Genomic DNA, 16813 nt, shown 5'->3' with positions numbered 1-16813 from the left:
GAAAAGGAAAAAAAAATCTGCAAGGACAAGTGTTGGTACTAGCCTCTGAACTGGTTTTCTTAAGGCAGTTAATGTTTGACCAAACTCGTCTTCTAAACCCTTTATGGAATGGAAAAAATCCCTCAAACTTCCTTCTAAATTAAGCTACACACCTGTGATTTATTTTTCATCACACCTTTATTTAAAAACCTCACAAACACTAATAAATTAAGGTTGTTTTTCTTTTATATGTGCACAAACACACCACAGCTTTAATTACATGTCCAAATCTGACAGACCTGTGCACAGAGCTCTGCTCTAAGCATAAAACTGTTCTGGGGCTAGAAGTCACTAAGGGGGATGCAGTTTTGTGTGCACCCAGTAACAACGACAGCAGAGTTGGGCAAATTATTTATGACAGATCTGCTCCTGCTCATTTTTGACAACTGACTCATTTCTTTTAGATTTCAGTCTTCAGAGTTAAGCTTGAGTCTAATGCTCTATACACATCTTGGCATCTGCTCTAGTAAGAGCCGACAAGAATAACTCCTAGCCTGTAGGTTGTCGTAAGACTTTAGTACTCTCGGCTTCATCCTTTCTGAGTGGAGGTGAGAACTAGCTGTTATCTTTTTGTTCTGTGACTAAACATAATGCTTCGCATTCTATTACTGTGAAGATCTATCAGTGCAAGTTTAAAATTCACTTTGTGCTTATTCTACGATAGTCTGTTACAATTCATTTGAAAAAAGGCACAAGACCATAATCAGTCCATAGTTCACTGAAAGTATTCACTAAAGTTATTTTCTTGTCAGACTTTGTGCTCTAACTGGTAAAAAGGGTGAGAGGATTTTTTCCCCCTATATGACAGATAATGATGTCACTCGATTGCTATAGATGGATTTGGATGATCATTCTTTAAAATACCTTTTTTAAAAAGTTTGAATTTCTCAGTTTCTTACATAAGAAAGATTGTTCATCCACCACCTGTGGGTGATTCCCACAGATACGTTTCTCAAAACTGTATTCATATTTTTGACTGAGCAAGGCATTTCTGTCTTGTTTTTAAAGTCATAGCTATTAAAAGCTGTGGAGAATTTACCTGCATGAAACTGTGACACTCTGTTACAAATGTCCCTTTGGTGATCTCCTTAAATTTATCACAAATGTCGGGGAAATTCGTGGCTTCCAAAATAAAAGCTTGGTGTTGCTTAATTAAGGTTAAGGCCACGCGAAAGATGATCTTTGACCCCTCATAGAATAAACAATCCCATATTCGGAGCACAGTCTGCAAGAAAAGAGAGAATTCAGATTACAGCTTCTTGACCTTCAGGTGGTAGTTATTATTAAAGCTTATAAACAAAATAATGATCACACATGTATATTAAAAGAAAGAACCTAATGTTATCTATTACCTCTACTGGAAGAACGTCGATAAACAAGCATATGAACCAGCGTGACACCACTAGGGTCCACATGACTCCATGTCTCTCCATCAGCTCTGCCACAGCAGGAACTTTCATTTTCACAAGTTCTCCAAGGACCTCCTGATCAGTCTTCAGGCCCGTCATTGCAGGACTGTAATAATCTTGGAGAGAAGAACCCAAAATTCAGTAATAAGCGTACATGTTTTTCCCCAAAATTGAGAAGAATGTCCTGTTCGCCTGAGTATAGTCATTTGGAGCTGAGGAATCCCAAGCACGAGTTGAAGTAAATTAAACCATGAAATGAAGATGCCTGCTTTGCAGTCATATGGCACTTCTATTCCAGCCATGGCTGATCCCTCCGAGCCAAAGTATTACCTCATCGGTGCCTACCTTTTCTCTCTCCAACTTTTTCATACCAGTTCATTCTTCCTTACTAAGTAAAGAAAGGTAATCTAGGTAGCTTTTAAAAGATAGATACAATTACAGAAATCTTACTAATAGTTCAATGCACACATGCCTCCCATCCATATGAGTGTCTGCCCTGCACACCTCCCAGGCCACACAGCACCCGGACAATTAGCAAAAAATAAAGCCTTCCGATTGAGTCTAGTCACAAACTGGAAATCTGAATTTCTGTGCGAGTCAACTATCCCAGGGAGCTGGAAGCCAGATCCCACTTCTCTTGGGGCATGACCTAACCACTAAGTTACACTCTTTCTCTCATTTCTCTGATCCAAGGGAATTCCAGTTTTCACAGAATAACTTCAACAGGAAGCGAATGACAGGTCCCCAGGTGGAATCTCTTCCCATTTAAAGAATTTATCTGAGGGAGTGCAGTGCGTCTCCTACACAGCTGGTCCTGCACTACACCATTAAAACCAATATGAAGAAAAAAGGGAGCACGCTGTTATTTTCCAGAGCCTCTGCCTACCAGACTGGGTTTGACAGTCAGCGGAAGCATCTTCCTTATCAAGGTGCAGACTGAACACCGAGCATCTCACATCTATAAACAAGTAGTTCTGGGCTACTTTTCTTCCCCACTTCTTAGGGGAAGAAAAAGATTATTTCGATGCATATAGAGTCCACATGCCCCAGGAGGAGACAAGAATTACACAGATATTTTAGGCATTCCAAATTTTGGGTTTAGATGTCCACAGAAATATTTAAGCTGGACTTGATGGCTCCAGTCCTGGGAAGCTGTCCTCGAGGGCTCATTTAGTGCTGTTCGGACAAGACCTGAATTATTAACATTATTTACTGAAAGAAATAACTGGTAACGCAAGCACCTTTCTACGTTTTCCCTCCCTTCTCCTCTGACTCTGGAAAGCTGCAATTCAGGTTTCTCTGAGCTGATCTCTGCCCAGCCTCACAGACATAAACAACATAGACGGATGGTTCACATGAAGGTGCAGGAATCAGAAAGCGTAAAGTCCTCTTCTCTGAAATAATTTAATAAATCTTCCAGTGCCACAAATATGTCTAAAAGATGTTCAAATTTTGCATAACATACATTTATATAACCCTTTTAATTCTTATGATGGAATCAGCAGAGTGGTTTAACACTTTACTCTTCTCTGGGTAGATGGTTTTACTGAGCAGACTACAATTCCACTAGCCGTTTGCTCTATATTTCCCCTGTTCAAATTGCCAAATGCCTACAGAAGTTTTCATGGTATGAAGGAGCCTTATGTTCAACTTTTAGGAATCTAGCTTTTTGCTTGTGATCCTTAGTTCCCTTGTTCCCATTGAACAGGTAAAACTTCTGTAAGAACATAAGAGCTGCTGCCAGGGCATTTCTTTAACCGTTTGGTCTTAGAATTGCTCGTAGCAAAGCTCTGAGAACTAGAGCACGAATAATCCCATAAAAAAAGAAATACTGAAAACAAAAGGAAAGTTACACCATGACTCACCACAAAAACCTCTCTTTATGCGTATTTTCTGCTTTCAACATTTGTGAATTGCAATGTAGGTAAAGAAATGTTAACTGGCTGAGTAAATCATTTTTAAAACACTGCTTTAATGTAAGCAGAAGACAAGGAATCACATTTCAGACAAGCCCCCTTCCTCCTTTTATCCTCCTTCCCCTCCCCATACATATGGAAACCAATTTTTCCTCCTTTTTGTGCTCCTGAGACTTGCCAACACTTCTTTAATGTTACCACTGGAGAGTGCCCTCAGGAGGAAGGGGAGCCCACACGCTCTCTGCTCTGCACTGCTGCAATCATCCGATACGCTGAAATCAACGGCGGCGGCTATTTTTAATTTGTACAGCAAAGTAAATGCCAGGATCCCAGGCAGAACGCAACCGGACACCCACCCAGCCTTGGGAGAACTGGTGACTAATGCTAACAGCCAGACAACTTAGATAACCACTTTGAATTACTGAAGCAGCCAGCAGCAGGGCAGCCTCAGCGTAAATTAAAATTACCTTGGAGCTTGCTACGTTGTACTGCCAAACAGAAAGGAAAAAGGCACAACTGGTTTATCTGGGGCAGCCTCCTGCTGTTCCCAGTGCAGCGGCAGCAGCTCCCGCGCGCCCTGATAAGCAGAACTGGAGGGTTCAGCCCGGAGCAGGGAGGCAGCGAGCAGCAGCTCTGCTGCAAAACAAGCGGCAAGAGTGATTAATGATTTTATGCCGATGCCAATAACTGAGTAGCAATTTTTTTCCAGGCTCTTAGGGGCCAGTTCACAACAGAAATAAGCTGCATTAAAACAATCGGTGTCTGAGCCATTTTTAATATATAATTAGACACACACACATATATATTTATGCATATACTATACTTATACACACACATATATTATGTATAGTGTACATATACACACATATATATTTATATATGAATGTAAATATAAATATATGTCATGATTCCTCAAATTAGGAAAGCACTTCCCACCCTTCCGAAACATTCCTGCAGGACCCTATATTCATGCAAAAGGTACTCACAGGTATTTTAAAAACTAATTTATAAGGGATAGCCCATGGGAAAACACAGCTCTGACATCCCTCTTCGGAGGGAAGCATCACCCCCCAGAGAAGCCGGGCCTCCAGCGGCAGCCAGCCGAGCCTGGCGGCACCGACCCGCAGCACCCAGGCCTGCACCCTCCGAAGGCACCCGCAGCACTCACCGAGGTGCACAGGGTTAGCCAGAAACACCCAGGTTAGTCAGAAGAGGGTCTAGCTTCTCGCTCCAGCCACCTCTCTGGGCCTGCGGTCTCATTAGAGAAAATGATTTTGCAACATGTTTCAGTGCCTAACATTTCACCTACCTTGCTCTTCCTATTTTGCTCTGATGTGCTGCTGGTGATGACTGACCCCTAAGCCTTCTGTACATGTCCCCTCAGCAACAATCTTGCAGTTCTGGTTCTTACCCCTTTTGCAAACTCTTCACCAGATGCCTTATTTTCCTAATCTTCTATAACTGGCTGCTCTGCCCAGAATCTCTCTCCAAAGTCAAAATGTCTGTGTTTCTAAACAAGTCTACACAAGCTTTACCTGCCCCCACCGCACAAAGCTGTTTTTCACAAGATGCTGCACAGCAAACTATTTCTACTCACATGAACCACTTACCTACCCTCAGAACACAGTATGAACCTTCCATATTTTACGTTGCAAAATATCTGAAGTGTCTCCTGGACTTGCATTATCCAGACTTAATTACCCTATTCACTGTCTTTCCCTCTCAACACTCTACCAAAACACTGACCCAGAACAGACTTGAGCCAGTATCTCCTCCCAATTTGTCACGCTCACTAATTGAAAAAATAAACAACCACACATCAAATGCAGGCTAACTGTATGTATCATGTATCTCTTGATCTGGGTTGGCTGACAAGAACGCCCTCTGACAACGGCCCTCTGCCCTAGAAGGGGCACAGCCACACTGCTTTCCCTTTACTTCTGAATTGTCAAATGGAAGCGATGAGGTTAGGAGTTCGCTGATAATACGCTACAGATTATTTTTCTTCACATCATCTTCTGGCTGGCATCAAGTTAAATAGCGTATCATTAAATTCAAGGAATTTGCCTAGATGAAAAACAGGTTTCCCACCTGAAACTCCCCGTCTCCAAGCTCTTTTGTAAACTGGTCTTAGACTTCACTCACTTTCCTCACAGCTTTCCTTTGTCCGTTACTGAACCACACGCACCTACTCTGCCTACTTGATCATTTCCGGGGCCTTCCTATGACTTCTAGATGCCTTGCTACACTCCCAGGCATTTCTAAACTTAGCAAAGCACAGTTTAGGCAGCACCACACAGGCAATTCCCCCCCAGGAGCACCCGTTCCTGACCCACGTCTGATCCTCAACAGCGGTGCAGTCCCGCGACTGCTGAAATCAGCAGTACCTCCTCTGGCACTCAAGCAGCAAAAAAGGAAAAACCAGCTTCATAAGCCACCAGATAATTTATTGTTACTGTACAAGAAACATTTCATAAAAAGAGGACTAGACTGGGGGACTTCTTTTCTTGCTTTAAAAGACTTATTATTACTGCATTGACCGTGGGCATGCTATCACTGAACTTGAAACCTACCCTAGTTCAGGATCTGGGAAAGAATTCTTTAAAATACATTTCGCTGTCTCCCTATCACAATAATTAGCACCTCTCTGAATCCTACCAGTAATGTGTCCAGGACTAAGACATAACTGTCTGCTTGTGCTCCAGAGCAGTAATGAGATTTGCAGGAAATAAGGATAAAGATTTTAAGGACTGTATGACCTTGTTCTCAGTTACAAATAGATTAAGAGGTTCCAAAAATAAAAGTTTAAGAAGGCGTACTCTTATAGCCTTAAATTACCTTTACAAGTCAGAGCTGCAGAAGTTAAAAAAGAATCCTTCAAGTCTGCTGTGCATATGTCAGGATTAAATATAAATACTCCTACTAGAAGTAGCATGACATGAATTCTTAGTATTACAGAAACACATCAGACAAGAGCCTAGCTCTGCTGCCTATCTCCCAGCATTTCTTACTCTTCTTTTAAGAGCCTATATAACCCAATCTGGGACAAACTGAGTGACATGCCTGGGAGGTCCAACTTATCTAAGCAAACCGAAAAACTGAAAATTAGATGCATTATCTAGTCTCACAGTCAGAAGGGATTTGAAGTATTTCGTTCACAACAATATGTTTAAAACATCCGTGACAGCCAAGGGAAAAAACAGGCTGTTAGGAGGCTGAGCTCGTTCAAAGTGACCTCTAAAGTGCAAGTTGTGCGTCACATCCACTGACTGCACACAACAGGTACATGCAGGTGAAGAACCAAGCACTTACTGTGCATTCACAAAACTGACCTGATGTCTAGCTTCCTAAGGTAGTAGTCCGCCAGTTTTAAAGTTTTTTCTCTCCTCCCCAGGAAAAGCAAAAACGGTTCATGTTTATACCATTAGGCAACACTCAAAGCTGGCTCCTTGCTACAGGCGCACGCTGCTCTTTGAAGTTGCATTTTACTGGAATCCCGAGCAGAAAACCAGAGCAGTCCTCGATGCCAAAAAGCCAAAGCAGGGGCTGCCATAAACCGAAAACTGGCTGACTTAATGAAAAGCATTTGGCTGCACGTTCTATATCAAAACAGAAACAGATTCCACCACATACTTTTGTGGAAAAAACCCTTTCTAGTTATCCTTCCCGATAAAAACTTACCTGTTTGCATGTTACTGAACATAGGGATCTATTATTTTAGACAACCTTGGCAGCACCAAGCTTTCCTTTCCAAAAAGGATATACTATCATTAACTGAAGTTATGAATTGCACACAACAAAACACGGACCGAGCTTCTTAATTTTAGTTATACTGGAAGTCAAACCAGGTTATGACAGTAGTGCCTTCTCACCTTCAGAAAGTCCACATCCCATTTATACTACACCTTCACTACATATTGAGTCACTCTTTCTCCTCATGGGTGACTCTCAGCCTACTTTGTTCAAGAAGGCAGAGCAGTATCTGCTCCCTCTATTACTATCAGTAGTCCAAAAAGGTGCAATAGGTCTTGTAAGAACCTACATCATGAGCCCGACACAAAAAGCTGGACAACGTATGCTTGGGAGGAAATCAGAAAATCACAACAGGAAAAAGAGGAAAACCCAGAGTACTGCCAACTCTTTTTGCAATTATCTGGCCAAAGCGACCCGTGCAGATATCCTGGCCAAAGTGATATCCTGTAGATATGTGGTGAAATGGCAAGCTCAACTTTTACTGTTATTTTTAAAACATAAGTTTCTAATACTCCTGGGAACGAAACAAAATGCAAAACACGTTCAAGTCATAATTCTTGTTTCTTTATCAAACCAAGCTGACTCTGAATTTCTGTTCTGAGGTACTGACCTCGAACCAGAACCAACAGTAACCATCTCATTCACAACTTAACATAGCTTTTAAAAAACTGTAAGCAGCACAATTCATTTTGGATTTTACAAAACAAAAATAAACAGGCTCCCTCCCCCGCAAGAATCAGTCTTTTATGGGTTGCAATACTGAAATTACACAAGCCTATTCATCATTTTCCCCAGACCAGGATAATACAATATCAAGCACCTGATGTGAACAAGAGAATTCCATAAGGTCGTACATAAATACCAATGCTAAGCTCAAAGTTCAAAAACCCCAAAAGTTTTCACTGTTTTAATATTCAACAACTAACGTTACAGGGGCAAAGAACAACATAATTTTCTAATCATCCTAAAACTTACCATAGATCAAACGTTAGAAGCTTCCTTTGTGTCATCCCAAAACTACTAATGTCAATAGGAATAACACTTTTAATTAGACTATTTCAAGAAATGATTTAATATTAACATCTTTTCAGCATGCACAAACAGGTAGTGTTTTACTGTTCCCTCAGCATCCCATCTGACTGTACTCCTCTGTTGCTTCTGACCCCAAACGTACAACGTGGATGCTCTGGGGTAGAAGCAGCCTTTTGGTTTCCTCTTTGCATTTCACGCAGCACAGCAGGATTCTGAGCAGATGTCCCAGTAGCTCCCATTTGGAAACACGAGAGGGATGCTTATTAATTATAAAGTCAACAGAAAGAAAGGCAAAGACAGTATTCTTCCAGTCATTATACCAGACAAAGATGAAATACAAGGAAACGAAGACTCCATGCGTAACCTCCCAGGCACAGAGAAATAAAATCACGTTGGTGGCATTAACCAACAAAAGCACAAATGCAATTTTCAGGCATTCAAGCTATGGAGAATGAAGATAAGTTAGATCTTTTTTTTATACTTATTAGCTGTTACTTGCTGTTCAATTCAGACATCTGCATCATTAGAGACTAGCCTAGACTGTGGGTACCAAAGCACTCTCAGGTTGCATACAGTTCTGAGCAAAATGCTGCTGGCCAATTTTCTTTTTTTTCCTTCCCCCCCCCCTCCCCCCCCCTTTGTAATAACTAACACTGGAATTACTCCTTTCGTAAACACTATGTTTTTCCATCATTCCAATGAGCTGATAGACACTAACTGACATGGGGTATTCACCATGCAGCTGTTTCCAAATGGCCTGGCCTGACTCCAGCCATTATAGCGTATGAATTGAACCAGCCTCAAGAGCGGCATGCTTTAGAGTAAGGCTACAACTTACTGGCTGTTGATGGTACCAAGAATCAAGGTTTTTAATTCGGAAAACACTTTTACAGACTTTTAACTTGAATTTCCTCAAATGGAGGGGGATTCACAAACAAACACGGAAAACTACCCCAACTGCTTATCATGCCTGTAAAGGAGACGAAAATTATTTTATGAATTTACAATTGTATAGTGAGTCTTAATGACTGATGACTTCAGCTGAATAAGGATTCCTGGATCTCTGGCTTTTTTTATTTCCTATACAGGATTAGGAAGCATGGCTATTTTATCAATTCACTGATAAAATAACTGAGATCATTGATCACTGAGAAAAACATTCTGAACACCTCAGCACAAAATAAAGCACTTGCATTATCTCACACTTAAAAATAAGCCCACGAGATTATATTTTCTTCAATTCTTTATAACAATACTACAGTCACGCCTCGGGAACTTCCCAGTACACTACTTCAAAGACGTGGTCAGGAGCAGGCGGCTTAAAACAAAAAGCTGAACAGACATATACGGTTCTAGCCTGGTATCTGGAGAAGGACACCAATCCAACGCTTCAGTCTGAAGCGAAAGGGAATGAAATCCCCAATCCTCTTATTTCCAGCTTGAAGAAGCTAACAAGAGAATTAATTTTTAATCTCGAAACAACAAGTTTTAAACTATAAGAGGCAAGATGAGACTTCTCCACTCGCCATAAATTGAAAACTTAGTAAAATATTCAAGTTTTCTAAATAAAAAAACTACATAAAACAACCAACCAGTGCATGTCCTATACAAACTTGGACTTTCCAAGCATCTCTCTGAAACTAAACTGACAGTGACTTCTTGCACGTTTAGGAAGACTGAAGTTACCACTGTGTATCACACGTACTTTTCTTCGTACTATTTCCTGTATTCCCAAAGCATATGTCCTTCCACGAACACATTCTTTCTGTAGCCAGCTATGTTGCATATGCATTGTACTACAACAAACTTTGAAACAACGTCAAAGCCTCCTGTTCGCACTTCTTCGTAATATGTCATATTAAACAAAAATAAAATACTTTGATAATGCAGGTGAGCAATTCAAATTAAATAATTTAGCGTTATCTTAAGTCGCGAATGTGATGTGTACAGATTAAGCAGGTCTTCGCTCAGGAAAAGCCGGTGCAATCCTTGGATATATTTACTACTGAAGGAGAGAGTATGTCATCGCTGTGTCCGAAAACACAGTTAGGAAAACTGAGGTCAGAAAACTGTATCCAGTTCTAATGCTCACATTTAAGGTGAGCTGTAAAATTGGAAAGGAGGTGAAGGAATGAGTTATGAGCAGTACTTGAAAAAACTGAGCTCTCCAAGGAACTTCTCTATCTGCTTAGTTTATCCAAGGAAAATGAAATGCAACCTTGACCACTTCATAGAGACCACCCTAGCCCTTATGGGCTTTTCAGTCTAGTAAAGAAAGGCTTAGAAAGAAGCAATAGCTGCAAGTTAGGACTAGGCAAATTCCTGTTAAAAAGTATGGCAAATAGTTTTAATAAGTGTGATTTACAGTTTGAACACACTATAAGGAGTGATAGTAAGGGCTCTCCTGCAGATCAAGTCTGGGGCCTTTCACAAAGATAACCTGTAGCCAAAAGGGTCTGCTGCAGAGGACATGGGAGACAGTTCGGCAGTTTGCCACGCTGGCTTCTTGTACAGCAAATCAATCTACATTTCCAAGTTTGATTGATGAGCCTTGGTATTTAATATCGGGATTGCTCTGTGTACATGAATACTTTTTGCTAGGAATTCACAAGGTAAAATGCAACATGTGTGCCAAGATTTAAATCAAGCACAGCAATTACATTATGCTCACTGCTGTCCAAATAACCTGTTCAGGAGGGGCTGCGTTAATGAAATTGTACCTGAACATCCAGAGCCGCAGAGAAGGAGCAGAAGGAGCAGAAACAGCAGCACAGAACTGCTGAGTCTCTGAGGCTACCGTGAAAGACATTTGGTTACACACAGGCCTGTTCACACTGGTTTTAAAGGACCTATTACAATTCAGTAGCCACTAGTCACTGGCCGACCATTTGAAGGTCAAAAAATATATGCTATAAGGAAAGAAATAAGCTATCGACTTTAGCTATGCCTCTACTGCTTCAATTAGGTAGTCAAAACAGCCCAATCCCTTTAACACGGAGACCGCTCTGTCAAAACAATGGTGTTTTAATGCCACATGTGCGCACCAGCGCTTTCACCACTAGAACCGTTAGCTAAAAACAACCAACCATCCCCCCCACCAGCATGGCGAGCCCAATAAAACATAAAGCACAAATTAAGTAAGCCTTGTGCTGTATGCTAAGGCTTGGCCAGTAACTGGTTTTTACACATCCAAAAAAGGGGAACTCTTTCCCCACGCTCTCCTTTCTACGTTTCTGTCCCCCTACCTACTCTTCTCCTCTGTAAGCAGCCAGGGAATTTTACCTCTGATCAATCCTAACCGAATTAATAATTTATTTGAAAAGCTTATTTTGCTGGTGGCTTTCGAAAGGGGTGAAACTGTGATTTACCGGGGAGACAGAGAGGCAAATACCACTGCCTGCACGGATAGCCGAAGACTGCGGTCCCTTCCAGAGCGGTACCACAGGCAGCCTACTGAACATACCCCAAAGTTCAACGTAAGGAAATTATATTACACAAGGCTTGCCTGCCGGAAGGAAAGGGTATTTGGGTGGAATAAATCATTTAGGTCCTGCCTCCAGTATAAGTACAGCCATGTCAAGGAACACAGTATTCCTCAGCGTTGTATAAACAGTTTGGCTCTTTTTGCCGCGTCGCCAAAATTTAGCATATTCCATGCCAGACTAAGGCTGAGAATGCGTATCTTCTTGTCATATACAAGATGCTCTTGGTTTAGGCAAAACTGCAGCGCTTCTACCAAGCTGCCTAAAGCAGACCTACTGAACGCTGAGGTTGTTTTTTTGTTAATGAGACTTGTGATCTGGAGGAAGAGGAAGGGTTTAAGATACAAGTATAAATACACTTATCATTGTAAAGAAGAAAAATATCAGTTACTTATCTCCTGCTTGCTCAAGTCTCCCAAATCCTCTAGCAGTTGAGATTTATAAGTAATAAGCATTTCAAGCTTATCAAGGTTTCTAAATATATGCACACGATGACCCCTACATTCCACCTTCGGCTTAACAGGACACTGCGTGCTTAACTCCTAGATAAATCCAACTGACCTCTCGTGTGCAAAGATGAACGCTTTCATCGTGGCTGCTGGCTAACCCTAGAGCATGGCAGGGTCCCATATTTCAAAACTCCTAACTATTCAGCCTATCAGCTGAGCGTGCCTCTCCCTTGCAGGAGACCTGATGTTGCATTTCAGAGCGTTACCTGCTGCCACAGCTGTATGGGAGATCCCAGAGGAAAGCTCAAAGGAGGAGCAGGAGTTTTGCCGGCCAACAGCCCTGGAGCCAGGTGTTACCTACCAATCAAGGAAGCAAGCAGCCCAGAATTGTTTAATCTGTTGAAATTTTCTGGGTTTATGGTGATATTCACACAGTGAAAGCCTGTCCTTTGATTTCTTTGCTGTCTAACCTGCGGCGGAAAGTTTGGCTAGCAGTAACTACTTTGGCAAACATAACATCATAGCCTCATGCGGAGCTTTCCACACCAAAGGCACGGGCTTGTGGTGCTCAAGTTTCTCTGTGAAAGGACATGCTTTTCATCACATTACAGTCTCCTTCACAGGCTGCAAATTCAGCTCAACATTATTATTATTCAGGTCTAGCCGTTTCTTTTGCCTCTGCAGCTGAACAAAATGCTCCATGTGAATCAAATTTCCACTCCCCTTTGGAGAAGGAGGTCTGAAAAGACAGCTGCTTAGCCAGTTCTGCATTCAGAGTTTCCACGGCAATCCATCAATGTATTAAAATAAAATTAGCCACAAGAAGGAAATAAAAGAAGGAAATAAATACATGCATAATTGCAACTAAAAGCAAGCAGTCTAAATGGAAATATTTTATAGGTAGTATTTCGTATTTCTCTAGTGACTGTTCCCTTGAAACCTGCAAGTCTCTATGATGGACCTGAAAAAATGTCATAACTTTAATCAGTGGAGAGCAAATGAGGTACAAGACTTGGATACGTAATTAAGTTATCATTCAGTTCAGATATTCACTTGTTTCTTACTGTGCCTTATCTTCTACGCAACAATACCTGCAAGTCTATGGCTCATAAAACTGAGAACCATAGAGAGCTCAAAACCAGAAACGTGTTAGTTATCCGTTATCTGAATACGCAGAGATTTGTCTTAACTAGGAGCTGCTTAGCTACACACCAAAGTGGTATCTTACATTGCACTTTTTGTCCTTGCCGATAATGCTAGTTAGTTCACCTTAACCTACCAGTTTGTGATTATTACTATTCAAAACTCTGTTCTTATTTTTAATTATTGATAAACAACCAAGCAGTACACAAGGGTGAAAAAAAAAAAAAAGGTTTAAAAAAAACCCAGGCTGCAGGATGGTTGCTAGACCGATCCTTGAGGAATGCTCATAGGCTCAACCTAATTGAAGATTTTTATTAACCACTTTGGAGAAAAAGGAAGAGCTGGTATTTGTTAATGCTGAGGGGTACTGTCCCACACACAGGGGACAGTGGTGTAACACAGTGCAAGGACTGCATTATCTGGAAGACTGCAGTAAGAGAGACATGGTGATACTTAATATGAGGACAGGAACGTGCAAATGCAGCTCAGCAAAAAGGTGTTACAAATTCCTACAAACATCTGTTTGCAGGCGGGGAAACATCTGTTGGCCAATGAGAGCACAGCAAGGTATTACAGATGAGCAACACATGTATTATTAACTGAGATCGCAAACCTAAAGCAGAGCGCCATCAGGAAAAGCAAATGAGACCCTACAGTTTCTGTCTCAAATACAACACTTCCAGCTGTGGCAAGAGAGAAATGATGCCACTGCACAAGACTCTAGCAAAATTCCCACTGGAGAGGGAGAAAAAAAAAAAATAGAGGTGACATTTTCATGACATGGTCAAAAAAATCAATTCAAACTGGAACAAGCACACAAAATAATTATTAGGCTAAAAAGGGAACAGAGACCTAAATGCAAGAACAGAGTTCGACCGAAGCAGCCTAATAACACAAAAAGACTGAGAAATGACGTGACTGTATCCTACAAACACACGAAAGGTAAGCAAAAGGGAGAGGGAGACTTTTTGCCAAAGGGCAGCTTTGGCACAAGAATAAAAGGATATAAAACCGGCCAAGAATAGGCTAGTCCAGAAATCAGAAGACCACTGTTAACCATTGGAGGAATCAGATTCTACAACAGGTTTTCAGTAAGAGTAAATAACACCAGCAGACTAATCAGATTATGGCTCTACAAACACTGCTGCTTTCAGACTGAGAACCACTGCAGGGAACCGGGGTGGCAGGGTGGGGAATTATTCTGTTGTATTTAAGCACACCTGCAGTGCTAATGTGAATTCAAATTCGTCCTCAAATCTTTCTTCTCTTAAACTCAGCATTTAATCACAAATATGTAAAACACGGCAAATACGCCCCTTAAATTACATACCAAAGTACCATAGTTAAAAGTTACCTCCTGCCTGATGCTTTTTAGAGCCAAAACCCCACTATTTCTCTACAGAACAAGCCGACACTAGAGCTATGCAAAACACTGTACAGAAATTGCAAAGACACATTCACTCTAAGCTTGAACTGAATCAGTATCGGTTCTTCTGAGCAACGCTGTCTGTGCCTGTCATCCACTTTGAGTGAACCCTGGAATAAAGAGCTCTTGGTAACACCCAAAACTTCACTCAAAGGACCAATTCTGTTCCCCCTTGCTGTGTTTAAATGAGATACGCTCCTAATCCCTCCAAAGCCCTAGCTGAGCAGCTGACAGACACTGCAGGCAGTAGACTATGGACTTGCCTTCAGCAGAAGCGTGAATCTTTCTAGCTTCGCTCAGCTGTCCTGAACGGCACTACATTTGGTCAGATGAATGCAGGACATACAACTCCGTATACCAACAAATCAGTTCAACTTCTGCCGGCTTGCTGTAACAGCTGCACTAACCCCATTTGGGTGCAACAGAACAACTCAGCCAGAAAACTTCTCTTTATGTGGTCCCATTCCCAAGCTGTCCCCTTCATCATATCCTGTAACACACACGTCCATCCAGATCTAAAAAACAGTGCAACGGGGGAGGTGAGCAGTAGCTTAGTGAGCTTTCTCTACCCTTCCCCAGAAAGCTGCCACTAATGCTCCCATCTGTCCAATTCTACGTTTTCCAGTAGATGGCATTGATCTGTGGTTGGGCTGGCTCATTGCATCTGCTGACCACACTGTTAGTGCGCAGGTCCTGGGATGGCTGTTCAGTGTAATTAAGTGTGTGTGGGCAGCGGGAAGGAAGCGTTCATAGGGACGCTGCAGTGGGCAGAGAAAGGATTTCTATGTATTGTCCTAAATCACCATCGATTTAACTGCCAGTGACGGGACACACTCAAAAAAGGACATGACCTGGAGGCATTATCTGCTCTGAAGAAAGGGGAAAATGTGTAGATTAAAATGCAAACAGATCAAGAAAAGAATATCAGCAATGAAACTAAAGAAAAACTGCTGGCTAATCAAACGGTTAGCATCAACATGAAATACGATTGCTACTTATACCTCTGAAGACCTGGACGACAGATGGTGTTTCTCTGCTTCCCCAACAAATAACTGCAAGACTTTAAATGAAAATGTGCTACACCTTGCACTATCAATGGAGGGGTAGTATTTACTTATTTAGGCAAATTTCTCTATGGATACAGCCTCCCCCAAACCTCCCCCCTCACTATATTTTACTGCAAAAATTATTTTATCTATTCTCCATTTATCCATTTTATCATTATTTTATCTATTATGCTTTGAGTTTTACAAATGAACAATTCGAGCAGTGGCAATTAAAATAAAAAAGAAAAAGATAATCACCACTATAATGACAAAGAGCTGTCACGAAAAATTTGGGGGAAAACAGCAGCAAGTTTTCTGATAATGAAGCCTTGTGTTACTGAATACAAATATTTTTAATAGACAAAAATTCGCCCTTCCTAACTTGGGTACCTGTTGAGACAACCAAACTGAAAAAGACACCTCCCGCTCTCTTTTCATCGACAGTGGAGGGGAAAGGAGCACACCCAGATCAGTAATTCTGATCAGATATCTTTTTCCCCACTGATCGTAAAAGAAACTTAAACATCCAGGCTTCTAACTTCAGTACCTCAGCTGGACGCCCTTGTTGGATGTGCTGAATCCAGGCTGAAGTCTGCAACAAGACCCTTGTTGCAGGGTAGTAAAAATATATCTGTGAGGAGGGTAATAAAAAATATCTATAAATGTAATTGAAATAGATGCACTTATTTATACATAGCAATTACTTCTTGTATTATGAGCTGCTTCTCATCACCAATGCATAGGATAAATGCAACAAATAAGAGGGCAAAATTAGAGCAACTTTTGTCATCTAGACATCAGCAGTGTGGATATTAAAGAAGAACTAAGGGCTTCATGACAACCTATTTACAGTTAAGTCCTCTGCCAAAAATAATGAATAAAAAAATTCTGAAACAACTCCCTTGCCCCAGATAAAAACATGTAAGATTATCAAGAAGATTAACAGCGAAAGTTGCCACACATCACTTTGCAATCAAGCTTGCCTTTCACCGGGGGCCTTATCCCACATACGGTGATGTCAATGTAAAGACATCCACTGATTTCAGCCAGTGATAGGTAGACAGCAGCCGTCAGCCTCCTACCTGTTTGCACAGCTTACAGCTCTCAAGGCTGAATAA

At 41.3% G+C, this 16813-nt stretch overlaps 1 protein-coding gene across 4 annotated transcripts in view; it reads right to left on the bottom strand.

The window, feature by feature from the left end:
* GRTP1 (growth hormone regulated TBC protein 1) overlaps positions 1-16813 on the bottom strand; it is a 39940-nt gene that overhangs the window by 1831 nt on the left and 21296 nt on the right. For 3 of the 4 annotated variants that reach the window (XM_068926513.1, XM_068926494.1, XM_068926498.1), the window contains 2 exons: positions 1392-1564; positions 1079-1264 (listed from right to left, as the gene is read on the bottom strand). In XM_068926513.1, the coding sequence (XP_068782614.1) occupies positions 1079-1264; positions 1392-1564 (359 nt within the window). The remainder of the gene's footprint in view (positions 1-1078; positions 1265-1391; positions 1565-16813) is intronic. The other variant, XM_068926503.1, reaches the window with a different exon arrangement.

The sequence above is a fragment of the Struthio camelus genome, chromosome 1 (assembly GCF_040807025.1).
Source record: "Struthio camelus isolate bStrCam1 chromosome 1, bStrCam1.hap1, whole genome shotgun sequence".
NCBI classification, from domain to species: Eukaryota; Metazoa; Chordata; class Aves; order Struthioniformes; family Struthionidae; genus Struthio; species Struthio camelus.
Note: the sequence above shows the minus strand (reverse complement) of the source record. Positions and strands in the feature narration are given on the sequence as shown.